The 25,356-nt window shown below is 44.1% G+C and overlaps 1 protein-coding gene and 1 pseudogene across 5 annotated transcripts in view; one reads left to right on the forward strand and one right to left on the reverse strand.

Annotated features, from left to right (window-relative positions):
- Positions 1-25,356, forward strand: part of GLB1 (galactosidase beta 1) — a 139,681-nt gene that overhangs the window by 17,359 nt on the left and 96,966 nt on the right. For 4 of the 5 annotated variants that reach the window (XM_054550340.2, XM_009239237.3, XM_063721584.1 and 1 more), the window contains 5 exon segments: positions 7,846-8,015; positions 11,584-11,734; positions 12,266-12,326; positions 14,997-15,091; positions 22,271-22,451. In XM_054550340.2, coding sequence (XP_054406315.2) covers positions 7,846-8,015; positions 11,584-11,734; positions 12,266-12,326; positions 14,997-15,091; positions 22,271-22,451 — 658 coding nt within the window. 5 annotated transcript variants of the gene reach the window in all.
- Positions 3,065-3,909, reverse strand: LOC103890218 (small ubiquitin-related modifier 2-like; annotated as a pseudogene).

Genomic DNA, 25,356 nt, shown 5'->3' on the forward strand with positions numbered 1-25,356 from the left:
ACTACCTGGTGCTCCTGGACTTCTGGGCTGAACCCGTTCCCCCAGTGTTGGGACAGGAAGGCAAAAAGACATGAGATCTGAGTGTGAGTTGAGACAATCAGCACAAAGCATACTGAGCTTGCACAAGACCATTCACAGAGCTACAGCTGATGTAGGCATGTTTTTAAAAACTTTTAAAGGCCAGGCGCGGTGGCTCACGTCTGTAATCCCAGCACTTTGGGAAGCCGAGGCGGCGGATTACCTGAGGTCAGGAGCTCAAGACCAGCCTGGCCAATGTGGTGAAACCCCGTCTCTACTAAAAATACACAAATTAGCTGGGTGTGGGGGCAGGAGGCTGAGGCAGGAGAATTGCTTGAACCGGGGAGGCGGAGGTTGCAGTGAGCTGAGACTGTGCCATTGCACTCCAGCCTGGGCCACAAGAGTGAAACTCCATCTCAAAAAACAAACAAACAAAAAAACAACAACCAAAAAAACACTTTTCAGGCTGGGCACAGTGGCTCACGCCAGTAATCCCAGAACTTCGCGATCATAAGGTGGGAGGATCGCTTGAGGCCAGCAGTTGGAGACCAGCCTGGGCAACATAGTGAGATCCTATCTCTATAGAAAATGTGAAAATTATTAACTGAGCATGGTGGCGCACCCCTGTGGTCCCATCTACTTGGGAACAGAGGTGGGAGGATCACTTGAGCCCAGGAAGTCAAGGCTGCAGTGAGCCATGATCATGCTGCTGCACTCCAGCCAGAGCAACTGAGCAAGAAAGACCCTGACTCAAAAACAAAAAATTCTCCTCCTCTGCCTTCTCTTTTCACCCTATGTCCCTCCCAAAGTGCTGGGATATCCATCGGAGATCATTTCACAATGGCAAGGGCTGCATACTCTCCAGAGCTGCATAACGTTTGATCGTGTATGTGTATTTGTATATATACAAACATGCATGTACAATACACATACAATATAAACCATAATTCATTTTATCAGTCTGCATTTTTATTTGTGTCAACATTTTGCTAGGAAAATTTTTCAGAGAGAGTTGAAAGATTATACTATTAACATATTACTATCAGTCCATGCCTCCATCTGTCTATCGATTCATCTTATTTTTTGGATGCATTTCAAAATAAGTTGCAGATATTAATACCCTCCTCTCGCTAAAATACATACTTCAGTAGGCATATCATTAACTAGCAGTCAGTGTTTATTAGTAGCCCCTTTTTCCCCCAAGGTAAAATTTACATACAATGAAATGCACATATCTTAAACGTACCATTTGATGAGTTTTAACAAATGCCTACACCTGCATAATCCAAAACCCTTATCTAGCTATGGAATATTACCATTACCCCAGAAAGTTCCCTCACGCCCCTTCCCAGGCAATACCTACCTCCACTCTGCCAGAGTTAACTATTCTGATTTTTTCTTCCACCATAGATTAGATTTGCCTTTCCCAGGACTTCATATAAATAGGTTCATGCAGTGTGAACCCAATTGTGTAAGGCTTCTTTCTCTCAACATTTTTGAGATTTATCTACATTATTACAAATACCAGTAGTTTGTTCTTGTTTATTGCTGAGTAGTAGTCCATCATATACATATGCCATAGTTTGCTGAGGCAGGAGAATCGCTTGAACCCAGGAATTCAAGACTGCCGTGAGACATGATTGAGCCATTGCACTCCAGCCTGGGTGACGGAGCAAGACCCTGTATCCAAAAAATCTTAAAAAATCATAATAATAAATAAAAAGTAATAAGAATTAGGATCCAAACCAGGTTCACGCTGACCTAATGAATATCGTATTATTTCATATTACGAATATCGTATCATACCTTATTACACATATCATATCACGTATAATGATCTAATGCAATCATTAGGCCATTATTCCTCTGAAGTTCTTTCGTTTCCAAATAATACTCCCTTTCTTTCTTTTATTACCATTGATTTGTTGGAACAACTGAATCATTGGACTTTTAAAATGTCCCACATTTTGGATTTGGCTTATTGCTTCCTTATGGTATTAGATTCGGGTTCAATTGTGATTTTGATTCAATAATGAGGACTACTTTCTAGATGAGACTGTACTTCGTGTTAAATCATAGCATGAGAGACATAATGTCTAGCTATTCCACTTTTATTGAGGCTGAAATTGAGCAGATGGGGCACAAAATATATGCCCAGTCCTTCACACAATTTCCATCAGTGTTTCTAATGGTTTTAGCATCTATTGATGATTATAGCTTAAATCCATTTCACTAAGTGTTGGGGAAAAGGTGTTTTTCAGATGCTTTTATTCCTTCTTCATTTATTGTTATTTTGAGACAGGGTCTCTGTCTGTCACCCAGGCTGGACTGCAGTGGCACAATCACATCTCACCATCGCCTTGACCTCGTGGGCTTGAGCAATCTTCCTGCCTCAGCCTCCTGAGTAGCTAAGACTACCGGTGCCTGCCACCACACCTGGCTAATTTTGTTTGTTTATTTATTTTAAACAAGAAGTTTAAACAACAAGCTTCTTGACTTGAAGGAAAAACTATCTAGGATTCCTTTTTTTTTTAGACTAATTTATCCCTACTTAAAGACAAATTGCCCTACATTTAACAGCTATGTACAACAAAGTTATAAAATTGTCCTTGGTTTTACAATGCTAAATGAAAAACATTAACATTCTACAATTGAATAAAGTATGCAAGGATTTTTATGTTGTTGTTTTTTTGTTAAAACAGCAAAATAACTTACTGAAATATAAAGAGCTGAATGAGCATGCCACTAATGAAGAAAAGGGGGTATTTTTATGAATCGGTATTTTTCCCCATCTCATCTCCACTTGATATCAGTCAAAACATACCATTGGCTGTTTAGTTAAAAAAAAAAAAAGCAATATACTTGTGCACATTTACCAGTTACTTTATGTACAATAAAGGAATGGGGAAGGGGGGAAATGAAAGAATAGAGAAAACTATACTGTAGTAGTCACGATGTGGTGGAACCAAATTGCAGTTTTCTAATTGAGAATGTAGTCTTGGTCTATAAAGAACAGAGTTCTGGAGTGAAGTGGGAGGTTCCCTTTTTAGTAGACACCCCCTGTCTGCTGTTGGAACACATCGGTTGTATCTTCATCCTCCATTTCCAACTGAGCAGGTGTGTCTCTTTCATTGATTGGTTGCCTGTCAAATTGGAGTCTGATCTGTCTCACTGACCATCCCTAACGTTCACAACAGGCTTTCATTAGTTTACTAAGTGGTGTATGCCTCTTAATCCTAAACTGCACCACAGAACCCTCCTGCCTTGCCACCTTCAAATTAATATGATCATTGTTCTCAGTCTTGATTCCTTCCTTGGGCTTTTCGTCTGCCACGGCAAGCACCTGAGTCTCAGCTGCCGCTTCACAAAAGAGGTACCAAGACTGCACCAAATGAGCATGCAAGCAGCAACAGGAGTGGGAGAAGAAGGAGGCGGCAGCAGTGGATGAGGGAGACACTAATTTTAATTTTTTTTTTTTTATAGAGACATGGTCTTGCCATGTTCCCCAGACTGGTCTTGAACTCCTGGGCTCTCGCAGTTCTCCTGCCTCGGCCTCCCAAATTGCTGGGATTACAGGCAAGAGCCATTGTGTCCGGGCCCTTCTGTATTTAATTAACTGGGATCCAGTGGAGAATTTTCCATTGTCAATGTTTTGGTAACCCTGAAATACAGTTTTTATGTGAAGGGGAAGTAAACAGCTTGACTCTTTCTCTGTATTTATCACTTTTCAGAGTAATGAGTTGGTACTCTAGCAGTCTCCAAAAGTGACCAATGAATTTTTTCTCCCTGTATATGATGATGAACTGATAGGTGTTAATATACACGTACTCATATTTTTTTAATTGATATATCTCTTAAGTCTCTCACATGCTCGCTCTCTCTGTCTCTCATTTTGACACTCAGATTTCTCCCCAAGAACAGTAGGAGCCTCTTTAGGTTCGCGCCTGTGCCTGACATCTAACTGGCCACCATCCTGGAATGTCCTCCTTCTGCCTCCTGCCCACCTCATTGTCACCACCGTGGGCCACAGCCACATCTCTTCTGCCTTTTTTGCCCGTTCAGGAAAAAGCCAAACATTTGAAAACACATATCTGGTCCTATCATTCTTTCATTTCAGTTGTTCTCCATGGCTCTCAGCATAAAATCCGGGCCCTTGAATCTGGACTTCAGGGCTCATTCGATCTGGCCCTGGCCTCCTCCTCTGCCTCAGCAGCTGCCATGTTTCAACTGTATTGAGGCTCTGTGGCTCCTGGCCTGTAGTCCTGCTCTCCCTCCCCCAGGCCTCACATGCAGTTTTCTCCATCTGTGTCAGCTTCCCCCATGGCTAACTTCGCTTCATCCTAGGCCTTGGCTCAGGCCAGTGGTTCTCAACCTTGGCTGCACATTACATCATCTAGGCAGCTTTAAGAAATTCCAATGTCTGGGTTCCTCCCAAGACCGATTAAAACATGAATGTCTGGGGGTGAGGTCAACTTTGCTATTTTTTTGTTCTTTTTTTTTTTGAGACAGAATCTCACACTGTCGCCCAGGATGGAGTGCAGTGGCGCAATCTCGGCTCACTGCAAGCTCTGCCTCCCAGGTTCACACCATTCTCCTGCCTCAGCTTCCCGTGTAGTTGGGACTACAGGCACCCGCCACCACGCCCGGCTAATTTTTGTTTTGTATTTTTAGTAGAAATGGGGTTTCACTGTGTTAGCCAGTATGGTCTCGATCTCCTGACCTCATGATCCACCTGCCTCGGCCTCCCAAAGAACTTTGCTATTTTTAAAAGCTTGCATAGATGATTTTGCTGTGCAGCCAAGATTGAGAAACACAGTTTGGGGTGTTTCTTCCTTTGAGAAACTTGCCCTTGCCCCTCCCCTCAACCCCGCCATGCCTGGGTTCCCTGCCATTTATTTCTGCTGCAGCATTCTGCTCTAACCCTTACTTTACTGCCTCAACCTCACTGTGTTAACACTTGGGTTTCTTCCAGGCTAGATGGAAGCTCCATATGGGTGGTGGCCACATCTGTGTGGTTCTTGTCTGTGATTACTCAGCACGTAAGAGGTGCTTGGTGATACTATATTTGTAAATGGATGGTAGGGAGATATTTAGACTAGACTTTGAGGTCATTGGAGGGTAGAGACGGTGTCCCACCATGTATGGGACAAAGGCCAGATTCCATTGTCTCCCACCATCATCTTTTCCCAGCCTTATCTCCTGCTCCTCTGAACTCTCTCACTTAGACAGGTGGATTTCAAACAGCTCTACCCTTTTCCGAATTCTGCCAGAAGTTGCTTGGCCTCCTTTCTACCTGTCTAATGAATGTTCCCACCTCATGGGCCACCTTTGAACTTAGGAAACTTGTGAGGAACACTTATTTGACACTTAGCCATGTATATACTATGAGAATGTTTTCAAGAGCATCCATTGAGACACCTGGTGTAAGAAATAATTTTTCTATTTTTGTGAGTTTAGGAGACTTTTCCTTTGAACAGAAATTAAAGCCTTATTTACTAGAAGAATAAAGTGATGTTAAATTGACACTTGCCCTTTTAAAAATGATTCTTAGTTGTTTGTGTTTATTTAGCTTTATTGAGATGTAATTCACATACAGTAAAGCTCTCCATTTGCCCCTATGAATTCTTCTCCGAGTTGTTTAACTTCAGCTCCCCAGTTGGATTTCAGGCATGTGTGATCTAGGACTCATGCTGCCACAGTTGCTTCCAAATACAGCTTCAAGGGCAACCCCCAAAGCCACCATGGACTATGATGCTACTGTGACTAAAGCTAGTATTGTGACCTTTGAAAGCCTAAAGATGCACAAGGAATCTAACCCATAATGGAGAGCACTAGTTAGATGGCTTCTTAAAACCCTGGTTCTGTTGGCACCTGTGGCCTGTTGCTGCCTTATCCACCAGAGGGCAGTGTTCCACTCGGCTTAACAGTCGAACCCCCACCCCCACCACCCGTTGAGGTCTTGCCTTTCAAAATCCTAACATTTTAGCTCCTGAAGTGACCCCAAAACAGTGTTTCTTAAAATCGTGCTTGATAGAAATAAGTCTTACATTGCAACCAAATATACATGCATACATATACAACTCCACATATGTATATATAACAAAAGTTTTATAAAGTAATACTTTACTATGTGTAATATACCCTTTTCTTTATTTCTTTCTTTCTCTCTCTTTCTTTCTTCCTTCCTTCCTTCCTTCCTTCTTTCATTCTCATTCTTTCTTTTGATGGAGTCTCGCTCTGTCACCGGGCTGGAGTACAGTGGCATGATCTCAGCTCACTGCAACCTCCGCCTCTCCGGTTCCAGTGATTCTCCTGCCCCAACCTCCCGAGTAGCTATTTTTTTTTTATTTTTGGTAGAGACGGGGTTTCACCATGTTGGCCAGGATGGTCTTGATCTCCTGACCTCATGATCCACCCGCCTCAGCCTCCCAAAGTGCAGGGATTACAGGTGTGAGCCACCGCACCCAGCCTCTATTTTCTTTCTTGCCTTTTTTTTTTTTTTTTTTTTTTTTTGAGACAGTGTCTTGCTCTGTCACCCAGGCTGCAGTGCAGTGGCATGAACACGGTTCACTGCACTCTCAACCTTCTGGGCTCAAGCAATCCTCCCACCTTAGCCTCCCAAGTAGCTGGGACCATAGGCGTGTGCCACCATGCCTGCTTAATTTTTTTTGTTGTTGTTTGTTTTTTTGTAGAGACGAGGCCTCGCTGGATTGCCTAGGCTGGTCTTGAACTCCTTAGCTCAAGCGATCCTCCAGCCTTGGCCTCCCAAAGTGCTAGGATTACAGGCATAAGCAACGGTGCCTGCTATTCTTTGATTTTTATTTTTATTTATTTTATTATTTTTTTGAGACAGAGTCTCACTCTGTCACCCAGGCTGGAGTGCAGTGGTGTGATCTCAGCTCACTGCAACCTCCACTTCCCGGGTTCAAGCGATTCTCGTGTCTCAGCCTCCCAAGTAGCTGGGATTACAGACGTGCACCGCCATGCCCAGCTAATTTTTGTATTTTTGGTAGAGATGGGGTTTCACCATGCTGGCCAGGCTGGTCTTGAATTCCTGACCTCAGGTGATCCACCTGCCTCGGCCTCCCAAAGTTCTGGGATTACAGGCGTGAGCCATCATGCCTGGACAATTCTTTCATTTTTAAAAGATGCTTATTGCCACCAAAAATGAGTTTATTATTCACAAATCAGGTCACGGCCCACAATTTTAAAAATATTGCCTTAAAGTTCTTTTAGTCCAATACCCTGGATAGTTATGGATGAAGAGAGGTAGGGTTAGAGATGGGACTTACCCAGGTCACTCTGGGATTCAGAGCAATACCTAGGATGGGGCATTGGGCTCTGGAGTTTTAATCCATTGCTTTTTGCCCTGTATTTTACACTTAGAATTTTCTTAATGGGTCTTGGTTATCCCAGTGACATTACTGTTGAGGTGTATCCAGTGCTCAGGCAGGTCACAGCAACAATGGCGTGTTTGCATGCGTGTGTGTGTGTGTGTGTGTGTGTGTGTGTGTGATGTTTCCCAGCCCCATGAACAGCACAGTGGAATATCATCTCAGCCACTGATTGTCAGCTCAGTGCTGGCCTCTAGAAGCTAAGCCTTATGGAATCCTGCATGTGGATCCTCTTCGATGATTTCTCTTACCTGAGTACCCCTGGTGGACCTGGCTTAGCAATGGTTTGTATGATAGCTCAGAAAACAAGTGTTAAGTCCATCAGCACATTATACAAATTAAATAGGCAGAGAGCCACTTGCTACTGTCAAAGGATCGGCTTCTGAAATGCGGAAGGTGGAAGTTCTCATGTGACCCCATCCTTGCTCTGTAGAATGCCACCCAGAGGATGTTTGAAATTGACTATAGCCGGGACTGCTTCCTCAAGGATGGCCAGCCATTTCGCTACATCTCAGGAAGCATTCACTACTCCCGCGTGCCCCGCTTCTACTGGAAGGACCGGCTGCTGAAGATGAAGATGGCTGGGCTGAATGCCATCCAGACGTAAGTAGGAGGGCATGTGGCTCTCACCTAGGCCTGAACACCCACTCTGGAGAGAGGATACAACTGTATTTCTCAGGGTGGCTATTTTATTGCTCAGAAATGGGGAACGGTCCAGTGTGATGTTCTGGGAGGGGCTTGTCATGAGCCGGACTGGCCCTTTTTCAAATAATTAACTACTTCTTCCAATCTTCAATTTTAATCATCAGAAATCATTAAATAAATAGCTTAAAAAGGCAAAGGATGGGGGAAGCAAACAGAAGTAACAATGATTGAGCACTTACCAGATACAGGGCACTTTATACTAATGATTCCATTTCCTCGAGATAGGTATTATTGTTCCTGTTTATAGCTGGTGAAACTGAAATTTGCCCAAGGCCATATCTTTGGTCAGAGGTTCAGCTAGTATTTGAAGGGAAGGGAAGGCATGCAGGCAGCTGTAGCACAGGTATGGCTGTAGTCATACCAAAAGCTAGGTTAACAGGAGAAAAGCATAACAGATATGTAAGTTTTATCTGACATGAGAGTCTTCAGAAAAGAAGACCCAAGGAAAACTTTTTACACTTAGATTCCATGAAAGGTTCTGACCTAATGGTAGTAGACTGACGTGGGAAACCCTCAAGGCCTGCCTCAACAGATTCTTCTTGGCCTTTCTGGGTGGCATTCCTTCCTTCTGGATATGGAGCAGGACCCCTCTGCAATGAGGGTCTAGAAGGGAGAAGGGAGAGGTGACCTTTCTAGGTTTTCTGGCTTGCTTTGGGAGAGAGGGGTTCTAATTTCTATGACCCACACTGGGGAAGATGAATTCTGGTTTGACTTGCTTCAGGGGAGAAGGAAGGGTGGGCGACAGCAGAGCAGTAGAAGGTCAGAGAAAGAAGATTTGCTCCTAAGGCCTTCCAATCTCCTTTAGTTCAAAGTACTTAGCATGCCGAGGTGCCATACTTTGGGGTATTGTTTTCTGAGCCCCAATAACAGAATAAGCCTTGTGCTTAGGTAGATTTCTGAAACCGTTTGGCTTTGTGGTTCTGCTGCAGTAATTGTATAACTTCAGGGTATAGAATTATTCCAATAGCTACCTCTTTGAATCTCTTCTGCTACTGCAAAGTAACTAACTAACAGGGAAGAAAGTTGGTGTGGCTGGCTGCTCTGGCTTTTGCAGTGCCGATGTGGATTGCTGATAACTTTTCAAAGATAAACAGTGAGAAAAACCAGAGGCAGATTCCGAAGATAGATAGTGAGGGAGAACTCACTCATTATTCTGGTTCTAAGGCCACTGGCAGAGTGAACCCAAGTTCACCTGTTTATAATTCCGACAGTGAGTTCTGGAAGACCAAGACTGTTCCAGGGAACCCTGAAATCATGGGATCACACACACGCAAAATGACACAACCCAGGGTCTTCAAAGAGAGCATTGTGATGGTAATGGATGGCTCCATATTTAACTTTGTATCCCATGCTGTCTGTAGGTAGACAGAGGAGCTGGTAGAAGGTTTTGTCATTTTACCTCCTGCCCCATGATTCCTGACAAAATCTTTTGTCAGAGGATCTAGGGGTTGGAGTTTTTCCTACACGTGCTAAAAATTATTTCTTCAAAAAATAAATATGTCTCTTACTACTTTTCAGCAAAATATTCTTATTTTTCCTAAGCCTTACATGGGCATATATAATTTTTATTTTTATTTATTAAAACAACTTTTTAGAGCTGGGGTCTTGCTCTGTCACCTAGCTGGAATGTAGTGGCTCAATCATAGTTCACTGAAACCTTAAAGTGGGCTCAGGTGATCCTCCAACCTCAGCCTCCTGAGTAGTTGGGATTACAGGCACTGCTACCACACCAGCTAATTTTTTTGTTTTGCTTTGTTTTTAGAGATGAGGTCTCATTATGTTTCCCATGGTGGTCTTCAACTCCTGGCCTCAAGCAATCCTACTGCTTTGGCCTCCCAGAGTGCAGGGATTACAGAAGAGAGCTACTGTGCCCAGCTATGATTTTTATGTAATAGGAATTAGTGCTGATATAACTCTGGAGCTTTCTGTTGTTGTTGTTGATTTTAAGAAGTGTCCCCATCAAGTTTGACTAGCTTGGGGAGCTGCTGTAAAAATTCATAACAAGGCCCCTCCCAAGAGGCTGCCAAACGGGAAGGTCTATGTGTCCTGCGGTTTATGGTTCTACACCATATCTTTCTCTACAGACAGTTTAGAAATTTATGTAGGATATCTGGATTTTTGAGCTCTTTCCCCTTCCACAGAGCACCTCAATTCAATTATTTATGCCAAATATAATTATAAAAAGCTAAAAACCTGACTTACAAACAAATATATAATAGACATATGTCAGAAATTTATTTAACTGGATAAAGAAAATGTGGTACATGTACACCATGGAATACTACAAAATCACAAAAAAGAATGAGCTCATGTCCTTTACAGCAACCTGGATGCAGCTGGAGGCTATTATCCTGAGCAAACACAGGGACGGAAAACCAAATACCACATGTTCTCACTTATAAGTGGTAGCTAAACATCGAGTACATATGGACACAAAGAAGGGAACAACAGACAATGGGGTCTACTTGAGGGTGGAGGGTGGGAGGAGGGTGAATACATCTCGTGTACTAGGCAGATTATCTGGGTGACTAAATAATCTGTACACCAAACCCCCATGACATGCGATTTACCTGTATAACAAACCTGCACATGTACCCCTGAACCTAAAATAAAAGTTTTTAAAAATTTATTTCACTTATTACCGAGGAAACTAGCTAGATAGTAAAGCTAATTCAAAGGAGAATTTGAGTAAGGGAGGTTTATAGTCAGTCAAGAAAGGCATGTTCAAATAAAGTTATCTTTAGAGATAAAACTGGTTAATATCATAAAGGGCAATGAATGAAAGAGTAACCTTTGGAGTTGTCTTCTCTGTATGACAATCATTTGTTTCTCTCCCAGGCAATAATCTACAAATTAATCTGTAACTTCAAAGTTCTTCCCTTAATCAATAGTAAATAGTAAGTCAAACAAAATTTTTCCCCTGGAGAATGAAGGAAGCCTCAGTGTGCCCATTGGACAGTCCTCCATTATAACATGGAAAGGAAATGCAGTCACCCTTTTGCCTTATATCCAAATTCTGGATAATTTTTCTTTTCTTTTCTTTCTTTATTTTGACACAGGGTCTCACTCTGTCATCCAGTCTGGAGTGCAGTGGCACAATCACAGCTCACTGCAGCTTCAACCTCCCGAGCTTAAGCAAACCTCCACCTCAAGCCTCCAGGGTAACTGGGACCACAGGCATGCACCCTGGCTAATTTTTTTGTGTTTTTTGTAGAGACAGGGTTTCACCATGTTGCCCAGGCTGGTGTCAAACTCCTGGGCTCAAGCCGTCCACCCACCGTGGCTTCCCAGAGTGCTGGGATTAGAGGCCTGAGCCACTGTGCCCAGCCTTGGACAATTTTTCTTCCTAAGTGCCTTCTCCCTCTTATCCATGTGTTAGCAATAGTCCTAATGAGGCCCTTTCCCCACCCTTCCTTCTTCTTGACTCTGCTAAGTATCCAGGAAGGGGCTGTGTGTGTCTTGGCAGGTATGTGCCCTGGAACTTTCATGAGCCCTGGCCAGGACAGTACCGGTTTTCTGAGGACCATGATGTGGAATATTTTCTTCGGCTGGCTCATGAGCTGGGACTGCTGGTTATCCTGAGGCCCGGGCCCTACATCTGTGCAGAGTGGGAAATGGTGAGTGTGGCTAGACTGGGCTCTACCTGGTGTATGTGAGCTGGCAGGCAGCAGCTCTGGGGCAAAGGGAATTAAAGCAGACCTGCATTCCAGAGAGCATGGGGCCTGAGACTGTACCCAGCACAGGTGTCTTTTACCTTGGCAAGGTGCCCAGGCAGAGAGAAACAGGCCAAGGTCAGGGCATGGGCTCTCCTCTTGGTGGTCACTCACATAACTCAGCTTGCTCATCTGTAAGAAGCAGTTAATAGTGTCTTCTCTATCTACCTCACAGGGTATTTGTGAAATTAAATTGAAAAATCTTTATGAAAAGGGCTTTGGTCCTTAAAACATTGCATTCATGCAGAGTGATCTTAATTGTCCTACATTCCAATTTCTAATTTCTCTGCAAGTTATAAACCAAAAAGCCCAGCTCAAATACCCCTTGTCCCTTGAAGCTGTTATTCTTTTTCATAACTACTAATAGTAATTTCTGTCTCCTCTGAGCACCCTTCACGGAACGGACATTATAATGGCTTGTTTTCCCTGAACTAGGGAGGATTACCTGCTTGGCTGCTAGAGAAAGAGTCTATTCTCCTCCGCTCTTCCGATCCAGGTAGGTTATTACAGATGTCTTGAGAAGATTTATAAAAGCTTCAGGCTAGGTGCGGTGGCTCACGCCTGTTATCCTAGCACTTTGGGAGGCTGAGGCGGGTGGATTACCTGAGGTTGGGAGTTCGAGACCAGGCTGGCCAACATGGCAAAACTTCGCCTCTACTAAAAATACAAAAAATTAGCTGGGCGTGGTGGTGGGCGCCTGTAATCCCAGCTACTCAGGAGGCTGAGGCAGGAGGATTGCTTGAACCCCGGAGGCGGAGGTTGCAGTGAACCGAGATTGTGTCAATGCACTATAGCCTGGGCGACCGAGCGTGACTCCGTCTCAAAACAAACAAACAAAAAAGCTTCAACAAGTTATATCAAAAGGGGGAGGTATTTTGAAGGATGGGGTACCTCTGCACAAATACTTTTGAAAGTTTAGTGAAAGTCTGAGTGTTTATCACTGACCAGTGCATAACAACAAACTAAACCTCTAGGAAATTAGGCTTTGAACTACTTAACCAGATCTTACTGATAAACTGGTAATTCTTTGAATTGGCATTGAGCCCTGTTTGCGGTTGACCAACTGACTTCAATGCTTTCTCTTCCTATTTACTTAGCATATTCCACAGCCAATGATAGCACCTAGCTAATCAAAATGACAAGCCAGGCATGGTGACTCACATCTGTAATCGCAGCACTTTGGGAGGCCAAAGTGGAGGGATTACTTGAGCCTAGGAGTTTGATACCAGCCTAGGTAACATAGCGAGACCCTATCTCTATAAAAAATTTAAAAATTAGCCAAGTATGCTGGAACATGCCTGTAGTCCGGGAGGCTGAGGTGGGAGGATTGCTTGAGCCTGGGAGGTTGAGACTGCAGTGAGCCATGATTGTACCACTGCACTCCATCCTGGGCAACAGAGAGGGACTTTGTCTCAAAAAAAGAAATAAGGTCGGCCCTAGTGGCTCATGCCTGTAATCCCAGCACTTTGGGAGGCTGAGGTGAGTGGATCACCTGAGGTCAGGAGTTCGAGACCAGCCTGACCAACATGAAGAAACCCTGTCTCTACTAAAAATACAAAATTAGCTGGGTGTGGTGGTGCATGCCTGTAATCCCAGCTACTCGGGAGGCTGAGGCAGGAGAATTGCTTGAAGCTGAGAGGCAGAGGTTGCAGTGAGCCCAGATTGCGCCATTGCATTCCTGCCTGGGCAACAAGAGCGAAACTCTGTCTCAAAAAAGAAATAAAATAAAATAAAAACAAAATGACAGTTTCTGGGATGGTGTCATTGGATTGCTTGGTAGCTGCAGTGCCTTCTATTTTTGGGCCACTTTTATAGAGCAATGTGTAAATGATAGTTTTTTTCTTTGTCTTACTCTAGTACCTTCATGTTTTGCACACTTAGCATATTATTGGTGTTTTCACATGTGGTAACTCATTTAATCTTTATGCCAAGTTTATATGGCATGTACTTTTATTATTCCTATTTGACAATATAAATATATAATTTATTAGAACTTCATTTTATACAGAAATAACGCCTTCCTGTGACTGAGAAGAGGATACACTGTTCAGTCACTCTTTTCTTCATTCAGCAAACATTGCTTGGATATGTTCTATGCTCCAGGCTTTGTGTCCTATGGCAAGGATGGTCTTAGTCCGTTTTCTATTGCTTGTAACAGAATACCTGAAACTGAGTAATTTATAAAGAAAAGCATTTATTTCCTTCAGTTATGGAGGCCGAGAAGTTCAAGATGGAGGGGCTATATCTGGTGAGGGCCTTCTTGCTGGTGGGGACTCTGCGGAGTCCTGAGGGGGCACAGGGCATCACATGGTGAGGGGGCTGAGTGTCCTAGCTCAGATCTCTCTCCCTCTTCTTATAAAGCCACCAGTCCTATTCCCATGATGACCCATGAATCCATTAACCTATTAATCTATTAATCCATGAGTGGATTGATCTACTTATGAGGGCTGAGCCCTCATGACCCAACAACTCTTAAAGGCCCCACCTCTCAATACTACCACATTGGGGATTCGATTTCAACATGAGTTTCAGAGGGACAAACATTCCAACCATAGCAGATGGATACAGGCACACTGGTCCTCGTCCCCTGAGGAGCTCAGCTGAGGAGACAACTACATGCAGGACAACTTTTATGAGACTTTTACTTCAGAAGGTACTTGTCGAGTCCTGTATATCCTGATCTCTGCTGCCAGCCCTGGTGTAATAAGGCTGCACTGGTGTCTCTTTGTACTAAATCATAATTTTTTTTTTTTTTTGAGACAGAGTTTCAGTCTTGTTGCCCAGACTGGAGTGCAATGGTGCGATGTTGGCTCACCGCAACCTCCGCCTTCCGGGTTCAAGCAATTCTCCTGCCTCAGCCTCCCAAGTAGCTGGGATTATGGGCATGCGCCACCACGCCCAGCTAATTTTGCATTTTTAGTAGAGACGGGGTTTCTCCATGTTGGTCAGCCTGGTCTCGAACTCCTGACATCAGGTGATCTGCCTGCCTCAGCCTCCCAAAGTGCTGGGATTACAGGCATGAGCCACCGCACCCAGCCAGAAAACTCAGAATGTTTTTAAAAAGTTTACGAATTTGTGTTGGGCCACATTCAAAGCCATCCTGGGCTGCAAGTGGCTTGCAGGCTGGGGTTGGACAAGCTTGTGTTAAACTTTTCTTGTTTTCCAGATTACTTGGCAGCTGTGGACAAGTGGTTGGGAGTCCTTCTGCCCAAGATGAAGCCTCTCCTCTATCAGAATGGAGGGCCAGTTATAACAGTGCAGGTAACCCTGGAGTTGAGCATGGATGAATTGGGGGAGGGGTTCCCATCCATCTACATTACATAAATGATAGAAGTGATGCAGACATGAGCCTCATAGGTCTGTTTCTTTAAGAGGTAATGCCACAGATAGTGCTTTTAGTTCAATTGCATTTGGGAAGGCATTGCCATTTTTGAAGGCCTGCTATGTGGCAGACTTTGTGCTGGGTGCCTTGTAAATGCTATTCAATTCTTCCAACCACCCTCTCTTTTCAGTGAGGAAGTTTGAAAAGATTAAGTGACTTGGCCAAGGTCACCCAGCCAGCAGGTGGCAGAATTAGGATAGTGCCCTAATTCTGTGGATCCCAGAGTTTGTCTCTCTGTTTCTCCTGCAATATTGTTTTCTGGCAGCAGGCATGCAGCGTGGACTGAAACACTTTGGTATCGGCACTGCCTTGGCAGTCAGATAACCCTGGAATGGAAAAGGATGTGGTCAATTGGGGCTGTTATGTTTCCTCTCTTGCTTCCTGCCCCATTTTCCTTCTTCCATGTGTTCTTGGCTCTGCAAGGACTAATATACTGTGGGGTACATTGAACTTCAACAGTTTTTGGTGTTGGTAAAATTACTTAGGTGAAACATAAAACCATGTTCATTGGACATTGACCAAGGATGGCAAGGATACTTTTTTTTTTTTTTTTTTTTTTTTTGAGAGAGAGTCTCATTCCGTTGCCCAGGCTGGAGTGCAGTGGGGCAATCTCGGCTTACTGCAACCTCTGCCTCCTGAGTTCAGGCAACTCTCCCACCTCAGCCTCCCATGTAGCTGGGATTACAGGCGCATGCCACCATGCCTGGCTAATTTTTGTATTTTTAGTAGAGACGGGGTTTCGCCATGTTGGCCAGGCCGGTCTCAAACTCCTGACCTCAGGTGATCTGCCCGCCTTGGCCTCCCAAAGTGCTGGGATTACAAGCATGAGCCACCGTGCCCGGCTGTGACCAAGGATGCTCTTATGGAAAAGAGTAAAGGTTTTTGGGTTTTTTTTTTGTTTTTTTGAAGCAGAGTCTCGCTCTGTTGCCCAGGCTGGAATGCAGTGGCACGATCTCGGCTCACTGCAACCTCTGCCTCCCAGGTTCAGGCGACCCTCCTGTGTCAGCCTCCCAAGTAGCTGGCATTACAGGCGTGCACCACGATGCCTGGCTATGTTTTTGTATTTTTAGTGAGACAGGGTTTCACCATGTTGACCAGGCTGGTCTCAAACTCCTGACCTCAGGTGATCTACCCACCTCAGCCTCCCAAAGTGCTGGGATTACAGGCATGAGCCACCATGCCCTGCCATGACCAAGGATGCTTTTATGGAAAGGAGTAAAGTTATGTAAAAGTGACTGCATCCTGGACATCCCAGGGATGCAAAGAGGCACTCCCTAGGGGAGTGTGGGCCAGGCTTCCTTCTTATGAACAGTACTATAGGCAGCTTGTGGGGATGGATCATGGTAGGGTGGGAGCTGGGCACTGCCTTGCCTTTCAGGTGTAGGTGGACAGAGGTGCTGAGAGGGCTGCACTGGCCAGGGTATCCGTTCTGAGGCTTTGTGGTGGGAGGAGATGTCTTCTTGAGAGAGGCCAGGTTGCTGCTCACAGAGGGATGTGTGAGTCGCCCCACATGCCCCTATCTTTTACCGTCTTGAGTCTGTACTGGTTAAGCTAATAGGAACCACATTTTCCTACATGAAGATATCAAGTCTGAAACTTGGGTGCGTCTTTGCTCTGCATGGCTGTGTAGTCTTCCTTTCTTCTGGTCTCAGGTGCAAACCCTCTTTTGATGCCCCCTTTTTTTCAGTCTGCTTCTCCTTGAATCACTTTGAATTTCTGCTCACAACTTTTCTGCCCCTTTTGGTTTTGGAAATGCCACGAAAAGTATAATCAAGTGTTAATCCTGCAGAGGAGAATGAGGTTGACTGTTGTGGTGATATTTCTTCTTGTGTCCATCCCTAGCAACCTCAGATGACTTTAACTTGACCCTGGGTCCTGCCAGGTGACTCTGTCCTCCTTATCCTCATCCTCTCCCGTTCCCATCTGCACATGCTTGAATCCCACCTAATCATTTTTGCCCTTTGTTTACAAAATAAATAAGTATAGAGAGACATAAGAAAGCAGAAAAAACATAATTGTTACTCAAACCTCAGGAGCCATAGCAAAGCTCTTCACATTTTGGGAGTTTCCTTGAATATTTTTTATGCCTTTTTTTTCTTCTTTCTTACAGAGTAAGTTCATTCCGTGTGACCTATTTTCTGTGGCTTTTTTTGCTTCATTCTTTGTCATGAGCATTTTTTCATATCGTTCAAAATTCTTTCATCATCTTTCATGTTTGTCCTACTTACCTTCTGACGCACAGTTCCTATACGTGTTCCCTCTGTCTGGAAGCCGTCCCAGTTGACATATTGGCTTCCGTAGGACTTTCAGAACCGTCACTGGCCCCTCCTTTTGTGAAGCACATGTGGGAGCAGTTTCATCCCTGACACACTGTGTGTCTAGTCTCCTGGCCCTCCATGCCTCTGCCTGGTAGCCATGAGAGCACATCATGCGTTTGTGCACGTCACATACCCACCGAACGGCTCTGGAATGGAATAGAAGCTGATTGCTTTGATAAGAAGGAACTGGGGGATTTGTAGACAGTAATTCTTTCCATTGTTGTTATTGTTTTTGTTTTTTAAGATAGAGTCTCGCTCTGTCACCAGGCTGAGTGCAGTGACGAGATCTCGTCTCACTGCAACCTCCACCTCCCGGGTTCAAGTGATCCTCCTGCCTCAGCCTCCCGAGTAGCTGGGACTACAGGTGCGGGCAACCACGCCAGCTAATTTTGTGTATTTTTAGTAGAGATGAGGTTTCACCTTGTTGGTCAGGATGGTCTGAATCTCTTGACCTCGTGATCCGCCCACCTCAGCCTCCCAAAGTGCTGGGATTAAAGCCGTGAGCCACTGTGCCAGGCCTGTAGACAGTATTTCTATATGTAAAGATTTCTGTAAAAGGGCCAAGGCTGATGGCTCAATGCCCGTAATCCCAGCACTTTGGGAGGCCGAGGCAGGAGGATCTCTTGAGCCCAGGAGTTCAAGACCAGCCTGGGCAACATAGTGAAACTCCATCTCTACAAAAAATTTAAAAATTAGCTGGGTATGCTGCCGTGCACCTGTGTTCCCAGCCATTCAGGGGGCAGAGGTAGGAGGATCACTTGAGCCTGGGAGGTTGGGGCTGCGGTGAGCCGTGATCACACCACTCACTGCACTCCAGCCTGGGCAAAAAAGTGAGACTCTGTCTCAAAAACATAAAGATTTCTGTAAAAGCTGATTTCTATCTCTGTCTTAATTCATGTCAAAGGGTAGAAAATGGTGGCTTTCCTCAATTCTTGATGCTGGTTTTCTCTCTCGGTGCTCACAGTTTGAGATGGCCAGGGAGGAGCTACGTGTTTGCAGCCAGGGTAAAAATGAGTCAGACCAGAAGGCTCAAATCCCTGTCTGAGAACATTTAGGGCCCTCAACACTGTTGTGTTACAGATACAGGAAGCCAGGTCTGTGCCTTTATTCATCGTCATGATTCAGTCAGATATGCAGATGTTTCTCTTTTGGGGGGATTAGCTGAGCCAGTGCCACCTATGATGGTTTGCATATGTGGATGTTTATCTCAGTTTCTACCTGAAAAAACTAAAGCCATTGATAATATCCAAGGTGAAAATAATTAGGAGTGGACAGCCTTCCACCCACAACTTAACTTCATCCAATTAACAGGGCATTCATTATGAGGTAATAAGCCTATTTATGACTGTTTGGAAGATCAACATCTTTAAAAGTCTCTGGTGCTTAAGGAGCTTACAGAATGGAGACAGTTACTCTAAAACAAAGACCTGCAAATTATGGCTGCCACCTACATTTTTTTATAAGTAAAAGTATATTGGAATCGCCACACTGTTTATATATTGTCTGTGGCCGCTTTTGTACTATAGTGGCAGAGTTGAGTAGTTGAGATGGAGTCCTCTATGGCTGCAACACCTAAAATATTTACTCTCTGGTGGTTTTTTGTTTGTTTGTTTGTTTTCTCTGTCGCCCAGGCTGGAGTCCAGTGGCTCAATCTCTGCTCATGGCGACCTCTGCCTCCCGGGTTCAAGCAATTCTCGCACCTCAGCCTCTCAAATAGCTGGGATTGCAGGCACCTGCCACCATGCCTGGCTAATTTTTTTGTGTTTTTAGTAGAGATGGGGTTTCACCATGTTGGCCAGGCTGGTTTCAAACTCCAGACCTCAAGTGATCCACCCGCCTCAGCCTTCCAAAGTACTAGGATTACAGGCATGAGCCACCATGCCTAGCCTGGTGTTTTATTTAAAAAGTTTATTGACTCCTGCTCTAGAAACATCAGTGTTCCTCTGAACCTAGCCATGACTTTTTCTATGGGTTTTTCAAGCCTTTTCATTTGTGTGTCTCACCCACCCCCAGCCTTCACCTACCTTTTTTTTTCCCTAATTGGTAGTAACATAGAACTTGAGTAGAGTCTTAGCTGCTGGCATTTTGAGCACTTACTAGATGCCAGATCTGTGCAAAGTTCTAGTCATGTATTGACTCAGTTAATCCTCATGATAACCCATCGAGTTAGGTACACTTTACAGGTGGAGTCCCATGGGTAGGAAGTGGCAGAGCTCAGATTTGCATGTAGACAGTTGGGCCTTTGCCAGCCGTGCCCGTGACTAGAACTCTAAGCTGCCTCGCAATTGTGCTTTTCTTGCTCTCTCAAAACCTAACCAAATTATGTGTACGCATTTTTTACAAGCCTGTTTATTTTAGGGTATATGATACAATGATGATAATGGATAAATAAGACCTGGAAAAGCAAGATGATAAGAAAACCAAGGTTGGGTTGGGGCATGGCGGTGGACCAAAGAGAACATGAGGTGCAGAAGCTGTGAGACCATTTAGTTGCTGGAGCTGACTTTTAAGATCTTTAGCTCTGAATTTCTTGACAGCCAGATGATAAAAAGGAGACACAGTCATGTAAGTAGCACTTATAAAGGAGGAGAAAAGAACCTTGCCAGTATTTACAAAGCTTTTCTTAGCATTTATCTAAATTATTGCAAAAGGAACTTTCATGGAACTCATCAATGGGAGTTTTCTACTCTTATAAGCAGCAAATACTTCGTCTTCCAGGATGGTTTCATGACCAGTGAAGTCTGTGTCCTGGGCATGCGTGCTACAGTCTGTTTTACTTCTCGAACCCCAAATCTGAAAGTATTGCCAGAGGGATCCTCTCTGAGAGAAGGATCATTCATGAAACCATGTGGGAAGCAGGACTGTGCAGATAATGACGGCAGCATTTAATTCATTTTCGTCACTCACCATTCTTCTCCCACTCTCCAACTCTGCACGTGGATGAAATCGAGCTGTTGGTGATGTCAAATATGTAGGAATACCCTCTACCCATTCCCTTCCCAAGTTCAGAGCCTTTTCTTCTAGAGCTACCTCGGGCTGTCCCTCCAAGGAACCTTCCCTAACAATCTCTCCCAGGCACTCAGGCTAAGCACCTCTTTTCTGGGACTCACAGTTTCTTGTGCTTATGTTTAAAGATCACATATTCCCAGGATCACAAATATTTTTGTATTATGTGCATGTTAAAGTTTTATGTTTGGGTATCTTTTAATTTTTTATAAATGAAATACAGCATACATACGTAAATGTGCAGTATAATGAATCACTACGGTGTGAACACCCACATAAACACCAACCAAGGTCAGGAAACAGCATGTGGCCAGTGCCCTAGAAGCTTCCCAGGTGTCCTTGTTGATCATACACCATTTCGTCCCACTGTCCTGACTCTTATGACCATTGGTTTTCTGCTTTTCTTTATACTTTTACCACCTATGTGTGTACTCAGATTTTATAGTTTGGTTTTGATTGTTTTGAATTTTCTCTAAAGGGGATTGTACTGTATGTATTTTTCAGTGTCATGCTTCTTTCACTTCACATTATATTCCTAAGATTCTTTGGTGTATTGAGTAGAGCTGAAGTTCGTTTGTTTTATTGCTTGAGAGCAGTGTTTCTTAACCTGTTTTTTCCATCATTGCCCCCAAGGATCCCTTTTAAACTTTTTTTCTAATTGCCTTCTCCTCTCCACCATGAAATTTTAATACCTGAGATATTGTATATTGGTTTATTTGCTCTGTGTGTATGTGTGTGTGTGTGTGTATATAATATATATATATGTTTTATATAAATAAGGAATAATTTTTTTTATTCCCAAAGCATCAATTTTTACCCCCTTGGGGATGCTACCCACCTCATTGGGAATGCATGCTTCAGAGCAGGGACCTCACCCTCAGCACTATTGCCATGTTGCACCGGATAATTCTTCATTGTGGGGCTTCCCTGTGCACTGTGGGATGTCTGGCAGCATTCCTGGGCCTCTACTCGCTGGATGCCATGAGCATGTCCGCCAAGGTGTGACAACCTCAAACATTTCCAGACATAGCCACATGTCCCCTGTGGGGCTAAAGAGCTCCTGGTTGAGAACCACTGATGTTATTGAGCACAAACTGAACACCAGTGTGTGTGTGACAGCAGGTCAAATAAACATGCTGTGTCTGTCCCTGGCATTCACCCTTCTTATTGCCATGGAGGTTTTGCATAGTGTATTAAGGGAAAACACAATTACAACTGGTGCATATAATATGATGCCAGTTTTGAGGAAAGAAAACACTGCTGTATATTATTTGTGTATATTTGGGGAGTGTGTGGGTCTGTGTAAATCCAGAAGGCTGTTTACTAAAATGCTTGCAGTGATTATCTCTGGGCAATGGAATTAATGGATACTTTTCCTGTTTTCTTTTCATTTTTCTAGCATTTCTACCATGGGAAGGTATTATTTATGTGATGTTTAAAGTATCTACTTTCTATTCTAGGGAAGAATACCACTACAATCTGAACACCAGTTTGGTGTTTTTTTGTTTTACTTCTCAGTGGTGGGAGAGTGTTAATAGGAGGCAAACTTTTATGGTGAATTGTTGGTGTTTTTTCTTTTAGTCAGTTTTGAGGTCTGAATGAAGGAAATTTTTCTGGCAATCATTAAGCCTTGTCATCTTAGCAGATGCTCAGATATTTTCCCACACGAAAGCTTGCATTAGGGTGGCTACATTAGGATCTCCTCATTTTTCCCTGCTCTTTTTTCACTCACAGGTTGAAAATGAATATGGCAGCTACTTTGCCTGTGATTTTGACTACCTGCGCTTCCTGCAGAAGTGCTTTCGCCACCATCTGGGGGATGATGTGGTTCTGTTCACCACTGATGGAGCACATAAAACATTCCTGAAATGTGGGGCTCTGCAGGGCCTCTACACCACAGTGGACTTTGGAACAGGTTGGTGTTTGTAGTAACAGAAATTGCAGCTTAAAATCAGCTTTTTACTCAGTCAGTTGCTCTGGGCAGCTGTTGTTTTAAGTGTCATGGGCAGATTGAGATTTTTCACATTTTCATTTTTCAAGGAACAGGTAGAATAGAATACTTGCACCCCTCAGTAACAGAGGGTAATCTGTAGGCCAAGAGCTTCCAGGGTAGCTGCATTTTCAGCACTGGTGGAGCTAGCCTGGAACATGGAGTACTGCTGTCTCAGGGGCTGGGCTGGCCCAAGATGAAGAAGCAGGTGGGCGGCTCCAGCTGTGAGAAGCTCTACCTTGAGGCAGTCACCTTTTAGGCTGTGTCTGGGGTGCGCTTCTCTGCTCTTTCTGCCCTCCCTGTCCTCCCACCTTGGCAGGACACTCGGGGTTATGCCTTGGCCATAGCCAACCTTGAGGTCAGCCACTGGCTAGGAACTTACCTTACACTTTGTTATCTTTCTGCATAACTTAGAACACTGAACTGTCAGGGCTGGAGGTGGTTTGGCAGATGCTACAAAGGCTGTGCCAGATTCCTTACACAGTGCCGTGTAAACTGGAGATGCTGCAAGTGAAAGTTACAGAAGGGTGGGCAATGTGGTTAGGATGCTTCTGGCCATAAGTAATATTAAGAGAGACTTCATTTACAAGAGCAGCTTTCATAAAGGATACGACAGCTGTATTTGTCCATTCTTGCACTGCTCTAAATAAATACCAGAGACTGGGTAATTTACAAAGAAAAGAGGTTTAATTGACTCACAGGCTGTATAGGAAGCCTGGTGGCAACAGCTTCTGGGGAGGCCTTAGGAAACTTAAAATCATGGCAGAAGGCAAAGGGAAAGCAAGCACGTCTTACATGGCCGGAGCAGGAGGAAGAGATAGGAGGGGAAGTGCTACACAATTTTAAACAACCAGATCTCATAACTCATTCACTCACTATCAGGAGAATAGCACTGAGGGGATGGTGCTAACCCATTCACAAGCACTCTGCCCCCATGATCCAGTCGCCTGCCAACAGGCCCTACCTCCAACACTGGGGATTACAGTTCGACATGAGATTTGGTGGGGACACAGATCTAACACAGATCCAAACCATATCAACAGCTAAATGTCTGACTGGACTTTTTGTGTGTGTGTGGCTATGAAAGACATTATTGAGAAATTGCAATCTTTGAATACAGTCTGTAGATTAGGTAAGAGTATTGTATCAGTGTAATTTCCTGATTTTTATAAGTATATTGTGTTTATTTAAAGAATGCCTTTGTTCTGAGAGAATGAACACTGAAGTATTTAGGGATAAAGAGCCATCACATCTGCAATTTATTCTCAGATGGCTCAGAAAAATGTATATTTTTATAGAGAAACTGATAGCGTATATCTAGTAAAATGATAACAATTGGGAAATCTAGGTGAAGGGAATAGGAGAGTTTTTGTACTAGTCTTACAACATTCTGTAAGTTTGAAATTACTGCAGAATAAAAAGTTACAGGCTAGGCATGGTGTGGCAAGTGCCTGTAGTCCTAGCTACTAGGGAGGATGAGGTGGGAAGATCACTTGAGCCCACGAGTTCAAGGCTGCGGTGAGCTGTGATTGTGCCACTGCACCCCAACCTGGGCAACAGAGCAAGACCCTGTCTCAAAAAAAAAAAAAAAAATACACACACACAAAAAAGACCAGTTCCTTGAGTAGCATAAAGACTCTGATGTTCTCCCCTCTGAGGTAAAAGGCACTTCATGCGCATTGCACAGCCAATGTTTGCCTCTCTTGAGAGGGATGTACAGAAGACTGAAATGAGGAAATTAGCCTGGTGTTGCTTTTTTTTTTTTTTTTTTTTTGAGATGGAGTTTTGCTCTTGTTGCCCAGGCTGGAGTGCAATGACATGATCCTGACTCACTGCAACCTCTGCCTCCCGGGTTCAAGCATTCTCCTACCTCAGCCTCCCAAGTAGCTGGGATTACAGGCACCTGCCACCACGCCTGGCTAATTTTTGTATTTTTAGTAGAGACAGGGTTTCACCATGTTGGCCAGGCTGGTTTCAAACTCCTGACCTCACATGATCTGCCTGCTTGGCCTCCCAAAGTGTTGGGATTACAGGTGTGAGCCACCGCGCCCGGTCTGTAGTCACATTTTTAAAGAGGTTCTTCTACCTTATCAAAAAAGAGAAGAACAGAAAAGAACTGACCTTAAGTGAATGGAGTGTTTCGAGAGCATTTGGTGATAAAAGGACTCATCCGTTAGGTTGGTTAGGTTGGTGCAAAAGTGATTGCAGTTTTTGCCTTTAAAAAAAAAAAAATGGGCCCAGCGAAGTGCCTCCTACCTGTAATCCCAGCAGTTTGGGAGGCCGAGGCAGGCGGATCATGAGGTCAGGAGTTTGAGACCAGCCTGGCCAACATGGTGAAATCCCATCTCTACTAAAGATACAAAAATTAGCTGGTACAAAAATCGTGGTGGCGCACTTCTGTAATCCCAGCTACTCAGGAGGCTGAGGCAAGAGAATTGCTTGAACCCGGGAGGCGGAGGTTGCAGTGAGCTGAGATCGCGCCACTACACTCCAGCCTGGGCAACAGAGCGAAACTCCAACTCAAAAAAAAAAAACATGACAAAAACCACAATTACTTGCACCAACCTAATACAAAGCGCTGCAGAGGAAGTTACATGCCGGTTTCCTCCTGCTTTGGCCAGGCTTCTCGTCACAGCGATGAAAAAGCACGGCATTTTTCTGTTGGGAGGAACAAATTGAAGGTGATTATGATTGTGTTTTAAGCATAATTTGTATGTGAGGTGACAGTGTGACTGTCACTGCTAGGGGTTGGAGAATAGACAACCACAAGACCAGGGTGCCTGGGGCAGACGGGCCCTCCAGTCTGAGGCTTTTGCCAGCTTCATTGCTT

The sequence above is a fragment of the Pongo abelii genome, chromosome 2 (genome assembly GCF_028885655.2).
Source record: "Pongo abelii isolate AG06213 chromosome 2, NHGRI_mPonAbe1-v2.0_pri, whole genome shotgun sequence".
In the NCBI taxonomy this organism is placed as follows: Eukaryota; Metazoa; Chordata; class Mammalia; order Primates; family Hominidae; genus Pongo; species Pongo abelii.